General features: G+C 29.5%; 3 protein-coding genes across 6 annotated transcripts; 1 reads left to right on the top strand and 2 right to left on the bottom strand.

Annotated features, from left to right (window-relative positions):
- The first annotated feature begins 1168 nt into the window (after nucleotides 1-1168).
- LOC130669325 (signal recognition particle receptor subunit alpha homolog) lies at nucleotides 1169-8042 on the top strand. Its single transcript, XM_057472133.1, has 6 exons — nucleotides 1169-1445; nucleotides 1901-2279; nucleotides 3485-3526; nucleotides 3598-4426; nucleotides 5704-6118; nucleotides 7907-8042. Exons 1-6 carry the CDS (start codon nucleotides 1329-1331, stop codon nucleotides 8030-8032), a joined length of 1908 nt encoding a protein of 635 aa, XP_057328116.1. The 5' UTR covers nucleotides 1169-1328; the 3' UTR covers nucleotides 8033-8042.
- Nucleotides 8043-8150: 108 nt separating this feature from the next.
- LOC130669327 (ammonium transporter Rh type B-B) lies at nucleotides 8151-14725 on the bottom strand. Of its 2 annotated transcripts, XM_057472138.1 has the most exons (10): nucleotides 14100-14725; nucleotides 13675-13897; nucleotides 12783-12969; nucleotides 11334-11484; nucleotides 11056-11203; nucleotides 10591-10809; nucleotides 8959-9041; nucleotides 8745-8888; nucleotides 8495-8660; nucleotides 8151-8397 (listed from the first exon to the last, which is right to left on the bottom strand). In XM_057472138.1, exons 2-10 carry the CDS (start codon nucleotides 13868-13870, stop codon nucleotides 8234-8236), a joined length of 1458 nt encoding a protein of 485 aa, XP_057328121.1. In that variant the 5' UTR covers nucleotides 13871-13897; nucleotides 14100-14725; the 3' UTR covers nucleotides 8151-8233. The 2 variants fall into 2 exon arrangements, with proteins under 2 accessions (XP_057328121.1, XP_057328122.1); XM_057472139.1 differs by lacking the exons at nucleotides 13675-13897; nucleotides 14100-14725 and adding an exon at nucleotides 13118-13322.
- Nucleotides 14726-14814: 89 nt separating this feature from the next.
- On the bottom strand, nucleotides 14815-23975 carry LOC130669326 (connectin-like). Of its 3 annotated transcripts, XM_057472135.1 has the most exons (7): nucleotides 23716-23975; nucleotides 23072-23305; nucleotides 20952-21550; nucleotides 20308-20801; nucleotides 16638-16826; nucleotides 16385-16518; nucleotides 14817-15693 (listed from the first exon to the last, which is right to left on the bottom strand). In XM_057472135.1, the coding sequence occupies exons 3-7, from the start codon at nucleotides 21530-21532 to the stop codon at nucleotides 15454-15456; spliced, it is 1638 nt and encodes a 545-aa protein (XP_057328118.1). In that variant the 5' UTR covers nucleotides 21533-21550; nucleotides 23072-23305; nucleotides 23716-23975; the 3' UTR covers nucleotides 14817-15453. The 3 variants fall into 3 exon arrangements, with proteins under 3 accessions (XP_057328120.1, XP_057328118.1, XP_057328117.1); XM_057472137.1 differs by lacking the exon at nucleotides 23716-23975 and having other exon boundaries at nucleotides 14815-15693; nucleotides 23072-23300; XM_057472134.1 differs by lacking the exon at nucleotides 23072-23305 and having other exon boundaries at nucleotides 14818-15693.
- Nucleotides 23976-24597: the final 622 nt, after the last annotated feature.

Genomic DNA, 24597 nt, shown 5'->3' with positions numbered 1-24597 from the left:
AAATTTTATGGATAATTCTGCGAATTAACTGCAATACTGTGTCTCAATTCAAACGTAAAGAACAAAGATATGGACTACTACTGCCGTTGTCGATGATACTGACTGAAGCTATCGAACCGTCAGTTGATACAAAGCAATCGGATTTGCGATTATTCGACCGCCCCCCACTTTAGCAAAAATTTGAACGTTGAATACATTGACACGCAGTAGCGCCAACTTGGCGCGAAATGTCAAAATTCAAATTTAATAATTTTATTAAAATTTATTTGTGTCAATAATTATATTAATTAGACTGAAAAGTATACTCGAAATTTGTTATTTTCATAAATAATTTATTAATTATTCTTATTACTTGCGCGGTAAATTTAAATATTCGGAAAATAACTGATTAGAAATGGGAGAAAAATTTAAAATCTTAAATCAAAATAAAACGGCGGCAGAATATGATAGAAATATTTAAAATATAAAAAAAAAAACACGTTTTGGGCAAAAAATCGTGCAGTTACTACGCTGCACTTGCAGAGTCTGCTACTGAGCTGTGCTACGTTACAGCTGCTCGCATCGAATTTCGGAATGCACTCTGATTATTTTAATTATTTAATTTTTTTTATATGTAACAGGAGTTATTAGATATTTTCGGCTGAGTTTTTTTCGGAAACAAAATCTCTAAATACAAAATGCAGACCGCACATTGATGCACTACTGTCTAATGTAGCGAAGTGCGCTTAAATTGTTTGACAATATTCGTTTGTTTAAGAGAAAAACTCGACCAAAGTTTCCATTTACTGCACAAGTGCAACAAAAATAGTACCGTTCGTGGACTTGAGTGTAATAGAGAGAAAAGTGCGAACCCCTGGTAATTGTCTTATGTCCTCTACATTTATACTGATTTTGAAATTAGTGACGCGATATATATTTAATAATAAACATATTGACAGTATTGTGATAAAAAACAAAAGCAATTTTTCAGTTTTTATTTTATAAAAATACTGAATTTTTATAAAATAAAAAAAAAATTTATTTTAAAAATGTCGATAAAGAAAATGGTTTTAAAATCAACGCCATCTTTTGATTATAAAACGAAATAATTTTCTTTTGATAAGAAAAATTAAAGAAATCCTTTCTCTCTCTTCTTTTTACAGTGACAACTTTATTTCCGGTAATCTGACGTGTACAAAAAAAAACATATGGTTATACACAACACACATTTATTGTGAACAGCTGTAGGTTAGCTACATTTATTAGACATTTAAATATATATATATAAATAGATAAACAGAAAAAATATATAATTATTAGTTAAAAAATATAAAATAATATATTTAAAAATGTTGGATTTATTTACAATATTTAGTAAGGGTGGAATTGTTCTTTGGTGCTTCCAAAGTACATCACAAATATTTACTCCAACTGTTAATGCACTTATAAGAAGTGTCATATTGCAGGTAAATATTTTCATATTTTTATTAAATCAATAACATATAAATAAAAATAAATTTAATCAGTTTAATTTGTTAAATAAATGACATAAAAAATGAGTGTGTGTAGCAGACATCAGACATTTTATAAATTTTAAGCAAATAAATAAATAAATTAAAATAACAAAATTTTAAAAAATGCGCGTAATGATTTTTCATTGATCTAAATACACATTTTTTTTATTTTTATCCTGCTTTCATTTTATTTATTCAAAAATTTTAAAAATTCCTACTTGTCAGTGACATTCACACTCATCATAAAAAAAACATGTATGCAAATAAAATACGATAATTTAAAATACTCATTATTTACATAATTCATTAGAAGTTAGAATTGATAAGAAATTGACTTGTCATATCGTATAATTATTACATAATCACAATAACAACCAATTAATGATAATTTATTATTATTATTCTAGGAACGTACTGGAGTTAATTCGTACGAACATGAATCTCTACGTTTGCAATATAAATTGGATAATGAATTTGAATTGATATTTGTTGTTGCGTATCAAAAAATATTGCAATTATCTTATGTTGATAAATTTTTAAACGATATCCACTTAGAATTTCGTGATAAGTTTAAAAATCAATTGAATAACTCTGATTGGTTTTATAATTATAAATTCATTGATGATTTTAAATATATATTAACAAACGCGGAGCAATGGGGTAAACAACAAGCTAAATTACCTAAGCAAATGCGTACTTTCGATGAAAGTTTTAAATCGAAAAAAACTGTAGCTAGTATGATTGAAAGAAAAGATGATAAAGATAATAATAAGAAACAACAGCAAGGTAAAAATTTAACTTTTATATATCGCGCCACTAATCAGTTGCCCAGTTTCAAAGCACAGTAAGAGAAAACTTTTTTTAAATCGATTTTTTAGTTCTTATCACCATACCTGCGCCGAAAGTTTAAATTCCTGTCCTGTTTAGAGGGAAGAAAGTCGTACAAGAAAATAAATGATAAAAAGTAGCGCATGTGCCACTATTCCTATAAACAGAAGCAAAAATTTAAACTTTCAGGTGAAGGTCTGATGAAAAATTGTATACTCATCACAGAGGGACGGACGTCCCAATCCCAATTATACACGTGGGTTGGAATGTCCTACTTTCCTCCTTAGGTTTGTAATATACTATTTTGTTACAGTGGAGTCTTGTGAACATGATTCAATTCATATTTCAAAAATTCAACTTTTGTCAGTTACTGTGTTTTGAAAATGAGCAGCCATAATTCCAAAAGGACATATTTTTATACGTCCCTTTGGGTTTAGTCACTGAGTTTAAAACCAAAAGGGCGGGTAATTTTTTTTTTTAATTGCAAATCATATTGTAGACTTATTCTGTAGCTGAATATTTGTAAAATGAATTTTGAAAATCTAAAGGGCATATAATGTAAACTGTACGCCCTTTTGGCTTTCAAATTTTTTTTTTTTTTTTTAATTTTTAGCAATAATATAAGTCTACAAGATGGTTGACAATGAAACAAAAATTTTACGCTCTTTAGAGAGTTTTCTAAAACCAAAAGGGTGTAAAAAATTTAAGTCCTCTTGAAATTAGGAACGCGATGTAGAGTACAAGTACCGGTTTTGGACACTACTTAATTCGTAGACATTTTATATTTTATTTTGATAAAAATTTAAATTAATAAAAATTTTATTGCATTTCTATTAAATAATGTCACCTTAGTCTGAAATGGACGTAACCCACAAATTAAAAAAATTAAGTCAGTATATTTTAAAAAATTTCACGCTTCTTTTAAAATTTTTTAAATATGGGTCACATCTTTCAAAACTGAGGTATCGATATGAAAGTAATAAAAGATATTGATACTGTAATAAGTGAAATTAAAAATTTTTTTAATATGATCAAAAATCTGTCATATTTTTAAGTATCTTATAAATCACTATCAGAATTTTTTAAATATCCAGAACTGGTAGTTTTAGCCTGCCCATATATTATTTAATTTGTACTGATAAATAATGAAATTATTTTTAAAGGAAAGAAGAAAAAACCTAATGCAGGAAGTGATGAAGTTCCAGGTAAAGAAACTTTTATTTATTTTTCTGCTTAAAATTTACGATGTAATTAAATTTATTACTTAAAATTTTAGCTAAAATTCAAGAAATTTTAAAAGAAAATAATGATGTCAATTCAAATGTAAATAATGAAGAAGATATGGGAGATGATCCATTGGCTATAAATCGTATAAAGTTGGCGCAAAGATTCAACAGTCAAAAGAAAAAACCGGAGAAACAAAAAAGCCCGAAAGAAGAGAAAGCAGGAAAGAAACCACGTGTATGGGATCTTGGTGGTACCAATAAAGATTTACCAAATCTTGAACGCACTAGAGATAAAATATCCGACACGCCAGTTTCTGTCCAAGCTAATACTGCTCTTGTTGGTCAGATGAAAGGTGCGATTCGTGATTTAGAAGTCGAAAGCGATTCTGAAGATGAAATAAACAATAAAACTGCAGCAATGAGCAACAACAATAAATCACAAGCAAATAAATCATCTGGAGGAATGTTTTCAATGTTTAAAGGTCTTGTTGGTAATAAATCATTGACCCAAGAAAATTTAGATCCGGTTTTAGAGAAAATGAAGGATCATTTGATTATGAAAAATGTTGCTGCTGATATTTCAATGAGTCTTTGTAATTCTGTACGCGCTAAGCTCGAAGGGAAAGTATTGGGAACATTTGAAAGTGTTGCAAGTACTGTTAAAAATACATTGACTGATTCACTTGTACAAATATTATCACCTAAACGTAGAGTTGATATACTCCGTGATGCTTATGAAGCAAAAAAGAATGGACGGCCATATGTTATGTCTTTTTGTGGAGTTAATGGTGTTGGGAAATCAACAAATTTAGCTAAAATATGTTTTTGGTTGATTGAAAATAACTTCCGTGTATTAATTGCTGCATGTGATACATTCCGGTAAATAATATATATCTATATTTTATATTAAAGGGGGAAATAGGTGTAGGAAGGCATATTTTTAGAGATTTTCATCAATTTTTTAACACAAAAAATATATACATTTTATTTATACCTCGGGGTCATTTTATACATATATTTATTTATTTACTTTACATAGACTCAACAGCTCACGTCATTAACAGGCTCACTTAATATAATACATTAATCAGGTGTCAGAGCGTGTAGTTACAGTGATGTTATAATACATAGAAGTATAATTTTATTATTCGTATGATATGTATCAATTACTTATATATTGATTTATTGATGTTAATTGTCAGAGCTATTATAGAAAAAAATTGAATATTTTACATGGAAAATAAGAGTAAAATCTATGCTCTTAAAGATATAATGGACGCTAAGTGATTAGCCGATATAGGCTGGTTAAACCCAAACAAATCAAGTACAAGGTCACTGTTGTTTATTAAGATATTACATATATTCATCAATCTGTATAAATATATAATATCTATAATATCTCTTGAATATAATATTCAAGAGTATATTCTAAAATTTCCTAACATTTTCCAAAGTCAAGTTTTTTTATATAAATAAGACATACGGATGTTGGCTCTCGGAGTCACAGGAAATTTGTTTTTTTTTCCGTCTTAAAAAAGTCATTTCAATTAAAAAATCGTTTAGATGACTTATTTGACAGTTATTTGTAATTTACTTTTTGTCGTCACTTGCGTCAAATCGTTTAAGCAGATATTTTTTCGGTGACATAAATTTCTGATTATATTGTCAATATATTGGTGCCTTATCGATTGATCAGAAAACAGTTTCAAAACTTTTGTCTTATAGATCCCAAGTAGCAGACGTGACTTTGCGACATCTATGGTGACAAAACGATCAGAAATTTATCACCGAAAAAATATCTGCTTAAAAGACTTGATACAAGTGACGACAAAAAGTTAATTACAAATAACTGTCAAATCACAAAAAAAAACTCTACTTTAAGACACAAAAAAATTTGTCTTGTCCTTTTAAAAGACATCTTTATGACATCTTAAAGTTGTCTCTGTGCTACTTGGGATGTCAAAAAGCCAAGTGTGCTACTTGGGTAACTTTTAAACAGCTTGGAAATTTGTTTTTAAATTTTCAGAATATATTTTTCAATAGTTCTACAATCGACTTATGAAAAAAAAAAAAAATTGAATTCTTTGAAGCCTTTACATCTATTTCCTCCCTCCAAAAATAAAAAAAATATACTTATTAATAAAATAAAATTACAGAGCTGGAGCTGTTGAGCAATTACGTACGCACATGCGTCACTTGAATGCTTTACATCCACCAGAGAAACACGGCAACGTTACAATGGTTGAATTGTACGAAAAAGGATATGGTAAAGATGCTGCTGGAATAGCTGCTGAGGCTATTCGTCATGCTAGAGATACAAGAATTGACATCGTGCTGATTGACACTGCCGGAAGAATGCAAGACAACGAACCGCTGATGCGTGCACTTGCTAAATTAATTAAGGTCAATCAGCCGGATCTTGTATTATTTGTTGGTGAAGCACTTGTTGGTAATGAAGCTGTTGATCAATTAGTTAAATTTAATCGTGCACTCGAAGATTACAGTAATTCGGAAAATCCACGTACTATTGATGGAATTGTTCTCACCAAATTTGATACTATTGATGATAAAGTAAGTTTTAAATATAACAATATAAAGGTTTTTATATAGAAGTGGGGCTGCACAAATTTTTCAGTGTTCCAAGTGCTCGCACTTTAAATTTCTATAATTAAACTTTTTCTACGTGTTTGGTTACACGGCGGATTAAATTTTCTGTGTGTCATTTCGCCTTTAACACAAGATAACTATCCGGATCTTGCACCTCAAGGGGAAAAAATGATGAAAATAACATGAAATCTTACAAATCTTCCAAAATAAATTTTTAAATATATAATTGTAATGGGGTTCTGTTTTGCCAAACTCCTCCGTTTGAGAGCAGCATAATAGCGAATTTGGTCGAGCGCACATTTTTAAATGTCAAATTTAGGAAAAAAAACCCAAGAAATTTTCAAATTTATAATCAATTATATGATGATTTCCATAAATAATATAAATGTCAAACCATAATAAATATACAGTATATTTGTCAGTTACATATCTGTTTTGGAGTAGCTACAAGACTCGCATGATTATCATATATATTCGATATCAGAAAAATTAAAAAATTATACAGAATATGGGTAAGTGTTGTGTTCCATTTTGTAAAGGAAAAGCAACTTTCACTTTTCCCAAAGATTAAAAACGTCAGGCCCTTTGGGAAAAGACTATAATTGTAAATTTTCGGTTTTCGAAATCGTCGAGGTCCCTATATTCGGCAACATCTGGTGTCCAAAATACTTCATCAGGGTTTTGCGCATGCAACTGGAAAACATCTTTATTTTCATCGCAAAATATCAAGCTAAATCACGAATAATAATTATTTAAATTACTAAAATAAAAGCTTCAATTAATTTTTCTTCATCGAATGAGTTATGATGCTGCCTCCTGGGCCTAGTTTGACAAAAACGGAACCCCATTTTTATATAATACCGTAAGATGGATGGTGAAGTTTTGAAGGTCGATCTAAGAGCTACAATAATTTTGGAGCTCTTGTAATACTTGAAAATTGGCATATTTTTGTTATTTCATCACTGTTACGATGTACAACAGCTCACCTAAAATTGAGATGCAAGTAATTTGGACGGTATCCGCCTCCCTCTACTAGTATAGTGTCGAGCGAAGCCCGCGATACGGTTTTAGCTCGTTTCGTACTAGTATAAGACGTAGTCCAAGGCAAGAGTACGTTAGCATAGCCCTGCTGATGAGACTCTCAAAGCTGTGCCATACCTAACAAATTTTCGTATTTTAGATTTATAATTACATTTTATATATTTATGGGATTCGAATGATGAAAATCTTCCGAGGAAGTTCGTCTGATGCTTTTTGTCGGCGCTAAAAAAATCACTGTAACGATAATCAATTAATGAGTTAATAGAAATCTTAAATTCGAAAATTTGTTAGGTACGGTCCAGCCTTAACGTACTCAGGAAGAAACAACTACCCATGATGGCACATAGACATATAATTTAAATTTTGGCGTTGACTTACGAGTCAATGCATAGAAAAATAAGGAAATTATGTTAAATAGTAGTGTGGCACAGAACTATAAAATTTCAAAGACAACCTTGATATTAATCATAAATTATACCCTTTGTATAAACTTATAGAACATTGATTCTTATATGACATCTAATTAAGCAAATATATTATCAATGTGCCGACAAATGTTAGCTGGTAAAACTGGATTCAAAGCAATATGTAAAGAATTTGTTCTTTGATTATCAAAAGTGCTAGCAGCCACACTTCTATATATAATTAATTACCCAATAATAATAGTACCCTAGTAATAATAATAATAATAATTTATTTTTATTGTCATAGGTTGGTGCAGCTATTTCCATGACTTACATTACTGGTCAACCAATTGTTTTTGTTGGCACAGGTCAAACTTATACAGATCTAAAGACATTGAATGCCAAGGCTGTGGTTCATGCTCTCATGAAATAAATTTTTTTTTTACAAAATTTATAAAAAAACAAAAGAAAAAAAATATATAAATATATTAACTAGCCTTGAATTAACTAATTTGTATATTTATATAAGAGAAAATGAATAATGCTGTTGATTAAAATTATTTAAAAAAGTTTAAACTAATTTTTAGCAAAGATATAAATATAATTAAAATCATATTTAATTATTGATAGTCATCTATATATGACTCATGGGAACTTGCTCGACTACTCTAGAATTATTTTCTCGTGCTTTTCGTGGTATCTCTTGTTCATTATCATCTTCAAGTTCCCAATTTAATGCATCATTAAATTTATTTACTTCAGATACGGTACCACAAATATCAATACGTAAAAAAATTCCTAAAAATAAATAATTAATTTTGTTAATTAAAGATTAATATATTTAACACGAACAAAATGTGATGCAAAAATTAAAAATGTTAAATAATTGCATTACCAGTAATTACTCCAGAAACAATAGCAGTTATAAATGTGACAGCTAGTGCGAGTAACTGATACGCGGCTTGTTGACCAGCAGTTCTATCAATGCCTGCGTTTATTCCTAATTCACTTTTCAATTCAGCGAGTCTTTCACCAGAACTAGGAGCTCTTGCCGGGAATATCTTATGAATTATATAAACAAATTTATAAAAAAAATAATATATTGATTGTATTTTGACAATGAAGATAAATAAATAAATTTTTACCTGATAAAGTGAGTCACTGTACATATCTTCTGAAGCAATTCCAGCCATTAAAGCACCAAATATTCCTGCAACCATACCAGGCATCCCATGGAGATTATGAACACCACAAGTATCATGAATTCTTAATTTTTTTTGGATCAATGGCTGAAATAAAAAGACATTCGTAAATTGGTTTTATAAGTAATTTGTTATTGGTGATGATAAATTTTAATACAGATAAATATTTATATCCCAAGACACTTAGACTCCCAGCAAAACCACCGACAATTAATGCTCCGAATGGTTCGCACATCATTCCTGGACAAAAATCAAAAACATTTTCATGATCTTAGTTAGTAGACAATTAGCAATTATCGGGTTTTTTTTCAACAAAATTACAAAAAAAAAAAAAATACTAAACTATGCACATTAGGGTGTGCCATTTTGAGGTGACTTTTTTTTTCAACAAAAAAACAGGCTGAAAACTTTAGAGAAGGTGAGAAAAGAAGCCTGTTAAAAGCGGAGCTCTTAATATTAATATTTAAAGGTGCCTATTTCTAATTTTCCATTTTCCATTTAAATAACATGGGAAAAAATTTTTTTTATTTTTTTATTTTTCTAGCTCGGCATTCGCACCTCATATAAATAAGCCCATAGCATAATCTTGTAGAGAATTTAACGCTCTACAAAAAAGGTCACTTATCATTTTTTGACAAATCCATCCATTCGAAAGCTGTTGGAGCTGGAAGTCAAATCTATAATAAATTTCCAGATCTTTTTACTTTTCCAGCAAAACTATCTGACTTATCAAAAAATGTCATAGGATCTTTTTTATAGACAATTTTATTCCCTACAAATTATTCTCAGTAAAGTTTTTTGAAATTTCGCATTGTTTTCTCGTTATTTTCATTTTAATGTTCAGTTCTCAGAATAGATTAGAAGACTATTATTTTTACGAGCTTGGCATTAAAATGAAAATAACTAGAAAACAATGCAGAATTTCAAAAAACTTTACTGAGAATAATTTTTAGGGAATAAAATTGTCTATAAAAAAGATTCTATGACATTTTTTGATAAGTCAGATAGTTTTGCTGGAAAAGTAAAAAGATCTGGAAATTTATTATAGATTTGACTTCCAGCTCCAATAGCTTTCGAATGGATGGATTTATCAAAAAATGATAGAAGACCTTTTTTGTAGAGCGTTAAATTCTCTACAAGATTATGCTATGGACTTATTTATATGAGGTGCGAATGCCGAGCTAGAAAAATAAAAAGTGAAAAAATTTTTTTCCTGTGTTATTTAAATGGAAAATGGAAAATTATAAATAGGCACCTCTAAATATTAATATTAAGAGCTTCGCTTTTAACAGGCTTCTTTTCTCACCTTCCCTAAAGTTTTCAGCCTGTTTTTTTTGTTGAAAAAAAAAGTCGTCTTAAAATGGCACACCCTAATGCACATGTAGGAAATTTAAAAATCTATAGGTGTAATTTTGTATATTTTTTTTTCTATACTTCATCGTTTTTAAAAAAACCCAAAAATTTTTCAGACGTCAGCGAACTTCAGTATCATAAAATTTTTAGTGAATGTAAATGTAGCTGACAATTGGCAATTAAAAAAATTTTTGAATTAATAAATAAAATGTAAATGGATTAAAAATAAAAAAATGCGTATTTAGATAATTAAAAAATCAGTACGCGCATTTTTTTAATTTCATTAATTTGTTTATTTAAAATTTATAAACTGTCTCAAATCTGATACATTTACATTTATAAATTTTTAAACAATTTTGAAATTTTATTATCATTTATATTGTATTTTTATAATTAAAATAAATGATCACAAGCTTGACATCATATGGTATCTTACCTGCAGCTGTTCCAATAGCAACCCCACCAGCAAGCGTTGAATTCTGTATATGAACCATATTAAATTTACTTTCATCCGAGACTAAAGCAGAAACTGCAAAAGCAGCCACGCAGCTTGCTGATATTGCAAGCAAAGTATTTATAATTGCTCGTTGTTGATCATCATCTTGGAGCAAAGCGCTATTGAAGGAAGGCCAGAAGAGCCAGAGAAAAATTGTACCTGCATAAAAAAACATCTCCAGCACTACTGTTCATAATTTTGAAGTCAGCAGACAATTAAAAATTTTCCGATTTATTTTTCAAAGGCTCAATTAGAAAAAAAAAAAAAAAATATGCAGATGTAGAAAATTAAAAAATTTATCGTTTTTAAAAAATTAAAAAATTATTAGACGCTGGCTAACTTCAATATCATGTTGTCACTCATTTAAATAAATCGGATGATTTAAAATTGATGAAAAAATTTTACCAATCATAGCAAATATATCTGATTGATATGTTGATCCCTCTAGATTATGCTCCTTAGGTTTATCTTTTATACCAAAAGCGAAGCTTACAGCCAAGCCAAAGTAAGCACCAAATACATGAACGAACATACTTCCTCCAGCATCGATTGCCTATAATTCAATAACGAATATAAAAAGGAAATCGTTTTTTATTATTATTATTTTTTTTCTTTAGTGTCAGAATTAAAATTTAAAAGTAATAAAAAAAAAAAAATGGATATAAAAGAAAAAGGAAATAAACCATAAAATAATGTTCTCCGATATATTTGTTGGCAGTGTAAATGGCCAGCTCAATAATCCCCATTACGATAAGCTGCATGTACGTAGTCTTCCCTAGAACAGCCCCCATTGAAATTAGTGGAGCGGCAACAGCAACATCGGCATTCAAAAGTCTGCAAAGGTTTTGTAAATATAACTTTATTTGTCATCTGTTCTATATCTTAAGGGGGACCACTGGTGTGAAATTTTGAAAAAAACATTTTTTTTTCATAGTTCGATAGTCTATAGCTTCAAAAATAACATAATAAAATTTAAAGTGCATTTCTCAAATAGTTTTTTTGAGTTACAGCCATTTAGAGCAGCCGCTCGTCGGCATTCGAAAATACATTTTTAAAAATTGCTGCAATTATAACTCGAAGACAAATCATCCGATCGATTTGATTCTTTTTGCAACTTCTTTATGTTTCTCCATACCATGAACCTCCAGTTTTCCGATCAAATAGAAAATGTAATTTTGGTAGGCCAAAAATCATCAAATTTTCGCAGGAAATTTGATACTTGTTTTAAAAAGTCCACCATTTTTTTTAATTTTAATTTTTCCTTCCGATCGAGGGCCATGGTACAGACAATACCTTCTAGTTTAATAAATTTTTTGGTTTTTTTTTATTCCAAACACTATGACGGTCGCTATCCCTGGACTGGGGAGACTTTTTTTTGAAACCTTGAGAAATTGCGAATAATTCGCTGAATTTTCAATTTGTTGGTCCAAAAATTTTATCATGTATTTATTATATATCCACAAATATATCATTAGACATTCAAAAATTCCATGCATTAGTTTTCGTTAAAAAACATCCAAAAATCATCTTTTTTCAGGTGGTCACACTAGTGGACCCCCTTAAGTTGATAATACATATTTTTTATTATTTAGTTATTATTAAAATTACAAAGTTAAATTTTAGAAATTTTTATAATTATATTGTAGTTATGGTCTGAGGATTCGAGTAATGGCCTCACGAAATATCACCAAATAAAAAACTTTGAAAGAGATCGGATGTTGTCAATTAAATAAATAACAATAATTATAACCGATCAAAAAGATATATATCGCGTCACTAATTTCAAAAGGATTTATATTTTTATACGCCCTTTTGACTTTTGTCACTAAGTTTAAAACCAAAAAGGCGTATCATTTTTTTTTTATAATAATTCATATTGTAGACTTATGCTAAAGCTGAAAATTTGTGAAAAAAATTTTCACCGATAAATTAAGTCCACAAAACGATTGACAATGAAATAAAAATTATACGCCCTTTTGGCTTCAGAGTTTCCTAAAGCTAAAAGGGCGTATAAAAACATGTCCTTTCGGAATTAGTAACGCGATATATTGAAAATTTCTTAGAAATAAAAAATCTATATTTAAAAAAAAAATCAAAATTTTAAATATTTATTATTTCCAAATATTTTTTACCCCATTAAAGAAAGCGGTACTTTGCCATTCTCGCCGATGTTAATGACTCCGTCGAAGAGTAAAGCCACTTGAAGAAGAACAGCTCCCACAAGGAATGTCAACCCAACGGCACTGTATCCATAACGTTTCAGAAATGTCATCAAGAAACCAAAACCAATCCATATCATGACGTGAACATCTTGGTACACTTAATAAATTAAATTTAAAAAAAACGATCATTTATTTATATATTTTTATCCATCATACAGAATAAATATATTTACTATTGTGTTTATTTATTTTTAGAGACTCAATTGTACAGAATGAAGTTGAATGAAAATAGTGTGATAACTCACGTGAATAATTGTAAGGTAATGAAACGTTTTTTCCAAACGAATAAACCGAAAGACTATGGGCGGCATTTGCTTCGGGTGCATATTCGAATGTCGCTAAAAAACCGCAGATTAAAAATGCTTGAAGGAAACAAAGAGCAATCCCGAGAGCAAAACTCGTCGTCATTGTATTTATATTTTTTTCAAAAAAAGTCAATAGCAAAAGGGGTAAGTTGATATTAAAAATATTTAATTAAACGTATAAAATATAAGTACTTCTAATATACTTGGAGTTTTATAAAAGACTACAGAATTCAGCGCACAAGTCGTTCATGACCTCAACGCAGGACAATAAAATTAGCATTAGTTTTCATATCTCATCTGACAATCTCTATTTAAAAACCCACAACTGTCACCGTATGTATGTACAAACCCAGTCTATATACATATAAATGCTACATATATCATGTTACATTAAGTTTTGTATACAATTTTACAGTTATTTATGATGATCATGATCTTATTTATTTCCCTCAAAAAAAAAAAACTGTCTGGATGTATATAAGCCATATGAAACTTACTCGCATAGACAGATGTGTCTTTTTGTAAAATATTAGACTTGCTCGTAGTGGACACTTGGTCGCCCTTGACCGATGATCTACTAGCTGACGGCACCGCCTCGGGTCCGTAGGCTGTGAAGAATCCCATCAGCACCATCAGGATGATTTCAATGGCGATAAGACGCAGCACCTGGTACTTTTTTGACCACTCGTACATTGTCACCAGCAATCGTTGAATTAAAAACTTTAATAATTGTTATAAAAAAAAAAAATATTTTATGATGGAAACTCTACCGGAAGACTTGACGTTTAAATGGTATTTTTAATGATACGATAAAAATAAAATAATAAATAGTAATTCAATCGGTTTTATTAAAGTTTCGATTGAATATGGACTTTTATTTTTTTTTTCTATTATATTAGGTAGAATAATATAGAAAACCTACGCGTCTATCAAAGAACTCTCTTATAAAATCACTCGAGCGGATATACGCGATTCAGTTAATGCCGATACTTCCGATGCACGATCAAGCTCGTTGTCCCTCGCTAATGCACTGAGCTTGTCGCATGTCATGTATGCATAACTATTTATCTATTCCTCTTCTCTATACTGTTCTTATAATATATGTACACATGTACTTTAATATATAATATATATATTCTTATACTTGCATCCCGATCACTCTGCACATAAATTTATGTCCTTGTGACATATAAATTTTATAAATAACAATTCATCAATCAATCCGATATGCTCATTTGTATATACGTGAAAAGTGTCAGATTTTTACATTTATATGAATGTAAATATATACATATATATAGAATATAAATAAATTGATAAACGATGAACTGAAGAATATTCTAGGTCATATTGATTATTAACTGATTTTGTTTTCCTTTATGTGGACCTAGAGGTTGTTTTATATGACACGCGATGACCAATGACTGTTCAAATACGTACATTTAATAAAACAGTTACTTTCAAATAAAATTGATATCGACATTTGGTTAAAACTTTGACAAGACATTTATCAATTATTTACATTAAAACAATTGATATTGAGCTTTATACCACTTTGATGACTTGGACTTTTATATAAAACTATTTTTTAAAAAAATAAAGGGTAAATTTTCTTTCTTGTTCAAGTGTTAATATAATTTATTTTGTTACAATTGAATTATAAAAACATTATATATTATATGTATAAGTAATACATTAATTAAACAGCGAATCAATCCGCATGATAAATTATCAATTAGGATTATCTTTTAATCCTAGTAATGGACATTGTACTGGTTTTTGTGAATTAATATTAATTAATTAATTAATAAATAATTATTATTATTATTGATTATCGTGAAATAATTATAAAATAATGTCCTTATATATATACTTATAAATTACAAGTGAAATGAAGTTTGTGAAAATTGAATTCTTTATAATTATTATAAAGTTCAATTAATCAATGATCTTATTAAATAAAAATATGACACAAGCCAAGTGAAAAATATAACTATAAATATACTGAGTACAACTAAACATATACAATGTCAATTTAAATACATACTTAATAACATTCTTACTTATAGTATGTATCAATTTTTTTTCAATTGAGCAAAAAAAAAAAACATTAAGTAAAAAAAAAATTGCTCTTACAATTTTGTTAATGTGTTTACTTGTAGTTCTTTTATCATACTTTTTTTTTTTTTTTTTTATATATAATATTTTTGGTATTATATGTGCGCGAAGATTGATTGAGGATTGATGATCCTTTGAGGATGATGAAACAGCACATTTTAGACGACTATGATGACGAGTAACAACGATGTTAGATAGTAAAGGCATTGACCCATCGTGGTTATGTGTTGTACATAAGTAGTAGAAGCCTTGGAGGTTGCGACAGCTGCATTTTCCCGTCGATTTGAGGGCTCCTCGGATGCCATTGGATCATCCCTAGAATGTTCAGGACACGGTTTTTCTACTTTCACCTCAAAGAGATGCTTTATGTAGCCCATTCTTCCGTCTACTAACTGGAGCTATTGAGAAACAATCGAAAAATGTTTCAATACACATATAGATTTTTATAACTGTACACGGAAAAAAATAAACTTTAAAAATTAGTGTGTGAAATTATAATCCGGAACCTGGGTGTCAATATGGGGATTTTTAACATTCAAAACAATAAATTTTATAATACGTGTCGTCAATTTTTCAAGTATCCGTTGCGACTTTAGTTCAAATAGTAATTTTTCTTGTATAGACAATAAATTTTCATACTTATCCTGTAATTATTTACGTTTTAATTATAAATGAAGAAATTACTATTTAGAATGATAGTATTTACTGATCATTTTATCAAGATATTATTTGTCGTTTTCAATTTATATAGTTCATTTTTTTCCGTGTATATATTAATCGAGGTTCTAATTAGCAAATTGTCTGACTTAATGTTTTTAGTAGGTGATTCTGTGCAATTTACAGATAGTAATAGTCAGATAAAATATTATTTGAGCAACTTAGACAAAAATATTATACATATACTAGATATAGAATTAATTTTTAGATAAAAAACAAATTTTTAAATCAATTTTTTTCTCGTATAAAAGGAGGAATATTTGAAATGAAGTTATTTGAAGTCTCCTAGGAGAATTTTATTTAAAAATAGAGTTGAAAAAATATGTGTTTATATATATATAAAAATATAAAGACAATTTATCTATACAATACCTTTCCATTGAAAAATTTAGATGTAGAATCGGAATAGTCGCGATCATAATCATTATCATTATCATTCATGTAGTTGTTGTTGGCATCATGTATATTATGCTTTCCCCTCGACTTATTGACGTCGAGAATTTCCCCTGAAAAGCGAATATACATGAATTATTTCATCGTTAATCACTACTGTGCCTGTAATGCTGATATATATACAGTAGTGTGTAAGTCTAATATAACAATAATGATAAAATTTCTCACTCACCAGTCTTGAATTTTCCTGACGCTACACGAGCTTTATTATTTTCAATAGCCTGGCTTGCGTGATGGGTATCATTCTGTACTTCAAGGAAACACGTCAACAAGTCAAGCGAGTCTTTAAGTTTTTGATTGATTGTTTCATTTCTCAAGCCTTGTATCCATGCCAAATTACAGTCACAAACCAATTTGTTATCTAAAACAAAATTATTGTTTATTACACTGTAAAAAATTGGGAGTAATTACGGATTTTATTTCAATCCAAATTCACTCCGTCAGATTTAAAAAAAAAACCCCTTTGCATACAGAGTAAATAAGGAGTTTGTTTTTTCAGCGGAGTGATGTAGATTTTATTTGAATCCGCATTGACTCTGACTCAGAGTCAATAGTAAAATAAATTCTTTTTAGGAGTGAATTCTATTCCGACGGGATTAAATAAATAGACAGTCATCTGCTCAAAATTCACTCCAGATTTACTCCGCTAATTTTTTACATGTAGTAAGCACATGATACAGTATATATGCGATATATGTATAAAATTAAAGGGGTTGATTCGATAGAAACACACAATTGTGAGGTCATTGTACTTAATATCTACTTCCATCATCATAGAGTATTAGTTTAATATTTTTAGAACACTCACTGGTATTCTAAAAATACTATTAACTAATTAATAATTACTAAAGCGTCACTGGATACTAGGGGTGCTAATTTTAAAAAGCGGCAAGTGATTGTATTAAAAAAAAAAAATATTATAAAAAGAGTATTATTATTATTATTAATGAATGAGGAATGAAATACAATATTTTAGCCGAATTGTAATTGGTGTAAATAAAAATCGATAAGAGAAAAAAAATGTATATACACAAACTGAAAACGATATATATCTATCCTTTTCAGTTTATGTAAATATGTGATATATAATATGAATTTAAACAGTTTATTATTGATAAAAAAATATAACAGATTAATTTATACGTTATGATTATCATTATTTAGTGAGTGAGAATCATAATATATATTAAATGAGTACGCTTTGATGCCTTGTTAATGAGACTTCAGAGTTTAAAACATTAAAAGCATTCATTAAATTAAAATAGTAATATATTCTCCGATATTTCTCTATTTCATATATCTACAGACAAAGCGATCCAAATAATAATTAAAATTATTTGCATAGCAAGTAAATATTTTAAAAAGTAAAAAAACATTGAAGGAAAGTTCGTGGGAATAAATTAAAAAATAATATTTAAAAAGATAATTAAATTTATAAAAATGTAAATATGAAAGGTCGAATAAGCATGTAATGTTAAAAAAAAATTTGTTTGATATAATTGGCAATTGCTTGAACGAATCCTATTTATTATATATGTATGTAGGTAATGCTTTGCGCCCTTGCGGCCTAGGTATTTCCTGCGTAAGCCTCCCTGCCTATGTAATACTGCCCTCAGGCTCTTAGAAATTTATATGGCGAGTGGCAGAGCGTTGACGCATCGAAGCTCGCCGACCGCCAAGCAAAAGGAATATATGTATAGTACAGAAGCAAGGGAGAGAACGGTAAAGTAAAAGCGAAAAAGAAAAAAAAATATATAATATAAAAATAAAATCCCGAGAGAAACCTTCATCTCTTCTTGAATCTTTTCCAGGTAAATGGCAACGGTGGACAAGTATTGTCCCTTGAAAAAATGTGTCCAGGTGGTCTTTTTTTATTTTTCTTTCCAGGTTCCTTTCTAATGCTCAAATCATGCAGCATTAAAGTCTTTTATATATTTTTCTATTTTAAGAAAAAAAAATTTTTTTTTTCATGTTTACGGTGAGTTGTATACGACATGAGCAAGAGAATAATACATAAATGTATACATATAACAATAATAATAACAGGAAAAAAAAAACAATCCGGTGTAACGGTTAAGATGAGACACATACCAAAAGTCCATTGAATTATTAAATGAGAAAGATAAAATGATACAGCAATGCCTTTGGCATCAACTTGGGACTTTGCTTTTGGGTATACACTATACACTGTACAGACTTATCCTCGAAGTAGCTGATGCTGCGGGGGTTGCAAAAAGATAGACAGGACCAAGCTTTGCAGACAGGAAGGGGTGTTCCCGGTAGGGCTGTAGACTACCACGCCTACGACCCTGAAATTTCATCCCCTAAATGATTAAAACCTAATATACGGGGCACGCCTACAAAGCGATGGAGCTTGCTGAAAAGTTCACCCTATCTCGCGTTATTCCGAAAACAAGTTCACTTTCTGTCAAATTATATCCTACAGAATCAACAAGCAGATTGACAGAATTATCAACAAAAAAAAATAAAAAATAACAACACAACACTGTCTAGAAATTTTAATGGAAATTTAATAACCAAGAGATAGCCGGCTAAGCGGTTCTTTAAAATAATTTATTTAAAAATAATGTCATATATCATAGCAACTCATAAATATTTTGATTATATGCGTTTATTAATGTTTGTCAAACTACAAAAGGCAGAAGATTCAATTGGGTGTGGTTGGGTACAAGGTCGAGAGTACTTGTGTGTATGAATCGTAAACGAAATAAAATAAAATAAAATTATGTACACACACGTATATGTGTATGTATAATATAAAAGTGAGTGTATATAAATAAAAAGAGAATAAGCGAAAGAGAAAGATAATAAATAAAAAAATTAAAAAAAAAAAAAATGCGGAAAGAAATGAAGGGTTAGTGAATTCGATCCCCCTTGGCGAATGCAAAATCAACGGGTTATTGTTCTTCTATACTGCATGCATCGTATGGGGTCTTACAGGGTTCTACTCTAGTCTTTAGAGACCGGTTTGTGTACCAATGATAATTCTATATGCACAGTTATGAATAAAAACATATGTGAATGAGAATAAACATAAGATATTAAAGTATAGATTGCTATCAATAGTAATAAGAGTACATAATAATATATAATACGTATACACAGAAAAAAATAATATCGTGGCGCAAGAAATTTTTTTTACTATAAATTGAAAACAAAAATTTTCTCAAGACGAGAAAGAATTTCTTGGTTCAAAAAAGTTTTTCTTACTCTATGAAAATTTATTCTCGCTTCAAGAAATTTTTAATTTTCAATTTATAATACGAAAAATTTTTTGAGGCAAGTAAAAATTTGTGACAAGTAAAAATTTCTTGCATTGAGAAATCATTTATTTCTGAGTATCTAGGGGAGAGTGGGTGGGGGGCAAAACGGGGTACTTAAAAAAATACCAAGTTTCGAGGACTCAAATACGCTAAATCTTTTTTTTTAATGATATTCAAAGTAAATAGAAAAAATTTTCATTTTTGCGGGCAAAATGGGGTACCCCCTAAAAAAATTGAAAAAAAAAAAAAAAAAAAAAAAAAAAAAAAAAAAAATTTCTGGATATTAAATAAATTTGAATTAATTAAATTTTTTTAAAATACTGAATGCAAAGGAAGAAAAAAAATTTTGAATAGTTTTATCATAAAACAAAAGTAATTGACATTTTTCGACTGACACTTGATTTTTGAAAAACTTTAACAAAAAAAATTCAAAATAATGCTTTTGGAATGTTTAAAAAAAAATTCATTTTTTTTATAAAACTTTGGGGGTATCCCATTTTGCTTCCCGTCCCCTTAATTTGAATAAATTTATCAAATAAAAAAAATAAAAAAACTTACCATCGAGAGATAAGTAACCAGAATCACCGTACAAGTTTGTAACAATTGGTTTGACAGTGTCAAATGTAACTCTTACGAGTGAGTTGTTTTGTAGATCAAGATAATTAATAGATTGGGCGCCGGTAAAAATATCTGATGCTAAATGTGTTATTTTATTGTTGCTCAAAACTAGTTTACGTAAATTGCGCATTTTTTCAAATGCATTGACATTTATGTAAGAAATTACATTATTATCAAGATCAAGCTCTTGTAATTCTGGCATTTCAATGAATGTCCGTTCACCGAGGGCTGATATTTTATTTGAACGTAGTATCAAACGAACGAGTGATTTTAATCCCATAAAGTGTTCAGTTGTTATCACTTGTAAATTATTGTCACTTAGTCCAAGTTCCTGAAGTGATGTTAAATGCTTGAATGCCCGATCGTGAAGAGTTGTAATATTGTTATGGTTCATAAAGAGCTTCTTTAACACCGGAAGATTGACAAAGACCTCCCTAAAAAACAAATTCATTCAACCATTAATCTCTATCCTCTAGTTATTTTTATTTTTTATTTATTATTTATTCAAGTGTAAAAATTTTATTTTTTTATGGATCATAAAAAATATCGCAAGTAAATGAATGGAGAAAAAAAAAATTTCTTACCTATTGATCTCGACGATTTGATTGTCGTCGAGATTGATAAAATCTAGCTGAGTCATGTTTACAAATGAATGTTTTTTCAATTGCATGATACCGCACTCAGCAATGTCAACAACAGTAACGCTTGGTTGGTTAGCAAATGCACCCTCACTTATTTCGTCAAAATTAGCATATCTAACATTTATCATTTTCAATTTTGTCAACGATTTAATTATTTTACTCGGTACATAAGACATGAGACCACCAATTCTGACTTTCATTGACAACTTTTCAAGTGATACTTGTGACATAAAATAATCCCATATTGTGTCATCGGGTTTTGTTGCATCCAATACAACACAATTAGCCTCAGTGGCATTACCAATTTTGCTGACATCGCAATTACAAATAATCGGTTCTTCAAGTTGTTCAAGATTACAAATATTTATTTGTGGGCTTTTTTTTCCTTTAATATTATTATTATTTTTTATTGTCGATGAACTGCTGTGGCTTATTGTTTGCACAGACAATTGACTAGATGGCATAGAGTAACAGCCATAAGCAAGTAATTGTATCATAAATATCAATTCCATCAGTTTCCTCATTTTTATCTCTTTTATTGTCTGCAACAAAAAACAGTAAAAAAAAAAAAATAATGTTAGACTTTTTAATCTCTTTTTTCTCGCATAAACGAGTATGCGTCGGAGAGAAAGATACAGAAAAAAATGATAACATAAAAAAAAAGTAAATAAATAAAAAGTAAAGGGTAGACACAAAGACGGTAATTGAGTCGTTGTTGGTGGCGCTAGATGGAAAAAAAGTAGTCCTAAAGGTGGTGAGCTTTGAAAGATTACCCACAAACTGGAAAGCTCGAGGATGTGTCTCTACAACAAAAGACTTGGATATTTCGAGCAAAGTTTAATATGCACTGAATCAATGTCTATGAATAATTAATATTGAAAGTACCGTCTGCGCATTTATGTGCTCGTAATGCGCACCTATATACATATACATATTGTCTTTCTTTATTTCTTAGTACGCGATATCAGGTATTATAATATACATTATACATCTATTTATATATTTACAATACTGATACTTTTTTTGTGTGTTTAAATAGAGCGAATAGATACAGCCCCTCAGCATTTACCCTCTTACGATCTGGCGCGTTGATTCGTCATCCCGCATTAACCGTATGACTGAAATGCCCATTGGATTTAAAATAATTCATGTGTGTTTACTGAGTGAGTGAATGAGTGAGTAAGTGAGATTCAGATGGCCCGCACGAGCGAAGAGAATCATCATCATCCCCTAACACTACTAATGTATTATATATAAATACATTCACATATATACATATATACGTAGATATGTAACTATTCTCACGATGTCACTCGCTCTCTCTGACCCATGTCTTTGATTTGAATGAAAAGCCGCTCATACAATTGTCCCCTTTTTGCCTTTTACTTCTGCCCGCTTAGCTCTCATTACATTAGAATAGTGATCACTGCATCATCACCATTATCAACAGCCTAATAAATAATTAACGTCAGAGATTACACGTTCTTTTATTATTATTATTACTACTATTTTTTTTTTATTACAGTTATTGTAAGGATGAGAAGTCAATGCACGAGATGACGAGATTGTTACATATATTTATACAAAAAATTTATACTAAGTATACAGTATAGTATTACTGATGTGTATACATCGAGGAGGAGCCAAGATTCAGCATAGGGTCACTCAGTGGGCTCATTCGATCAACTCAACGGGGTGCTTGACAAAAACCATTGTTGTTTCAACACAGCTGTCGAAATGAGCATGTAGGTACTACATACTATATATGTTCACCCTTATAAAGTAAAGATTCGAGGCAAGCGCCAGTAACCAGTAACCAGACCAGGATGAGAGTGTGTACCAGTTGAGTACATACTTGAGTAAATTTAATTCTGATTTTGCACATGCTTAATACTCATGTTTATTACATACTTCAATGAGCATTAACTTTTTGAGGACAATTAATCAAAGGATTAAGCTTTGGACACATTCTGTATTATATTTAGAAATAAATGTATTTATGTATATAGATATAGTAGTAGTAGTAGTAATAATAATAATAAAAATAAAGGACGCGGATGTACCTGTCTCAGATATTTTTCGAAAGACTCAGCACTTAATGGATTTACACAGCGGCATACTATTGAAAGTTTACTTTTGACGTGACGGAACCTGACATTTCCAGGATAATTTAAATAAAATGCAGGTGCAAAAATGTCAGGCACAAAGTATGACGCGGTAAATTTTCTTGGATCTGTCCTTGTTGGATGTAGTCGTTTCAGGTAGTAGTAGTAGTGACAACAGTGTAAGGTTTGAGGCTGCAAGGTATAAGTGTGTTAAGAAATTTTAAAAAAGAAGAGTATATAAGTATAGTCTGTACGCGTCTTTTAGTCTGTATTTTAACGAATATGAATAACTGCCTACCGGTCTTCTGCCCAAGACCAACATCCAAAATCATTCAGGTAGTTTTTGTACCTGCGGTATTTCTTACAATCCCTCGCGCGTCCTTCTACCGTTTTTTTAGCATTCATAAATCTCGAATATTTTAAGCGCAATAAATTTACTTTTTTTATATTTTCGTTGTTTGGTTTTGCAAAATTTTCGGTATTTACAACTTTCACTTTTCCCTACGATGCATTCATTATGTACTAAACTTTCTATCATTTTCCTTAATATTTTTTATTGGAAATAACTATTGATATTTTTTTTAAAAGATAAAAATACTTACGTATTATTTTATTTAAAGACGTAGATAATAATAGAAAAAAATTCACACTAACACTTTGGCACAGTCTATAAAAACACAATAATTATTATAAAGTTTAATTATTAATTAACACATTAACAATTGTAGTATTAGTATTTTAAAATATTTGTAATTTAATAAATAATTTTATTAAAAAAAAATCCGCCGCGATAAAAGGAAGCTTCTTCTCTCAGGATACATGCGCAGCGCGTGGCTTCCAAACTGCAACTTAAACAAGATCCCGCGTTTCAAAACGACGAACCCCGCGGTCATAAAAAAAAAAAAATTCCAATAGACATTCCTTCTCGTCTTCCAGATGTCACTCATTATCAGTCATTATATTGCATGTTTTTTTTTATTTTCAATCGATATTTAAACTTCCTAAAATACCGACGTCACTCTATCGATAACTTATCAATTACATGCGCAAAAAAAATGTCAGTCAAAATTTTATAAGCAAAAAAAAAATTTTAATATAAAAATTATATGAATTATCGATTTATTTATTAATCCGCAAAAATAAAAAAAAAATTAAATATAAGAATTTGAATTTACCGCGAAAAGTTTGAATGTAATGCATATTACATTCAAACTTATCAATTAGATGCGCAAAAAAAAATATTTTGTAAGCAAAAAAATTTTAATATAAAAATTATATAAATAAATTATCTGTTTATTTATAAATCCACGAAAATAAAAACAAATTTGAATTTAGCGCGAAAAATTTGAATGTAATATGCTGCCGCCATTAGGCCACTAAAGGAAATGAAATTGAAGATGATCCTTTTACGTGGAAGGGATAAAGTAATCGTTGACGTCATAGTCGTGTAATCTCGTGGAAGTTCGAGTGGCCCGATATCGCCC

Source organism: Microplitis mediator, chromosome 6 (genome assembly GCF_029852145.1).
Source record: "Microplitis mediator isolate UGA2020A chromosome 6, iyMicMedi2.1, whole genome shotgun sequence".
Lineage (NCBI taxonomy): Eukaryota > Metazoa > Arthropoda > Insecta > Hymenoptera > Braconidae > Microplitis > Microplitis mediator.
The sequence above is the reverse complement of the archived record's forward strand: the minus strand, read 5'-3'. Positions and strand labels throughout refer to the sequence as shown.

What these genes read in the sequence shown, in the direction of transcription:
- LOC130669327 (XM_057472138.1), bottom strand. Translation starts at nt 13,870, where the DNA reads ATGTACGAGTGGTCAAAAAAGTACCAGGTGCTGCGTCTTATCGCCATT. An exon ending in AGATATATTTGCTATGATTG is followed by an intron (nt 10,810 to 11,055) that starts GTAAAATTTTTT and finishes TTTTTTATGCAG; the next exon opens with GTACAATTTTTCTCTGGCTC. An exon ending in TGGGATATAAATATTTATCT is followed by an intron (nt 8,889 to 8,958) that starts GTATTAAAATTT and finishes TTTTTATTTCAG; the next exon opens with CCATTGATCCAAAAAAAATT.
- LOC130669325 (XM_057472133.1), top strand. Translation starts at nt 1,329, where the DNA reads ATGTTGGATTTATTTACAATATTTAGTAAGGGTGGAATTGTTCTTTGG. An exon ending in AGGAAGTGATGAAGTTCCAG is followed by an intron (nt 3,527 to 3,597) that starts GTAAAGAAACTT and finishes TTAAAATTTTAG; the next exon opens with CTAAAATTCAAGAAATTTTA. An exon ending in TTGATACTATTGATGATAAA is followed by an intron (nt 6,119 to 7,906) that starts GTAAGTTTTAAA and finishes TTATTGTCATAG; the next exon opens with GTTGGTGCAGCTATTTCCAT.
- LOC130669326 (XM_057472135.1), bottom strand. Translation starts at nt 21,532, where the DNA reads ATGAGGAAACTGATGGAATTGATATTTATGATACAATTACTTGCTTAT. An exon ending in TGGTTACTTATCTCTCGATG is followed by an intron (nt 16,827 to 20,307) that starts GTAAGTTTTTTT and finishes ATTTTGTTTTAG; the next exon opens with ATAACAAATTGGTTTGTGAC. An exon ending in CTAAATTTTTCAATGGAAAG is followed by an intron (nt 15,694 to 16,384) that starts GTATTGTATAGA and finishes GTTTCTCAATAG; the next exon opens with CTCCAGTTAGTAGACGGAAG.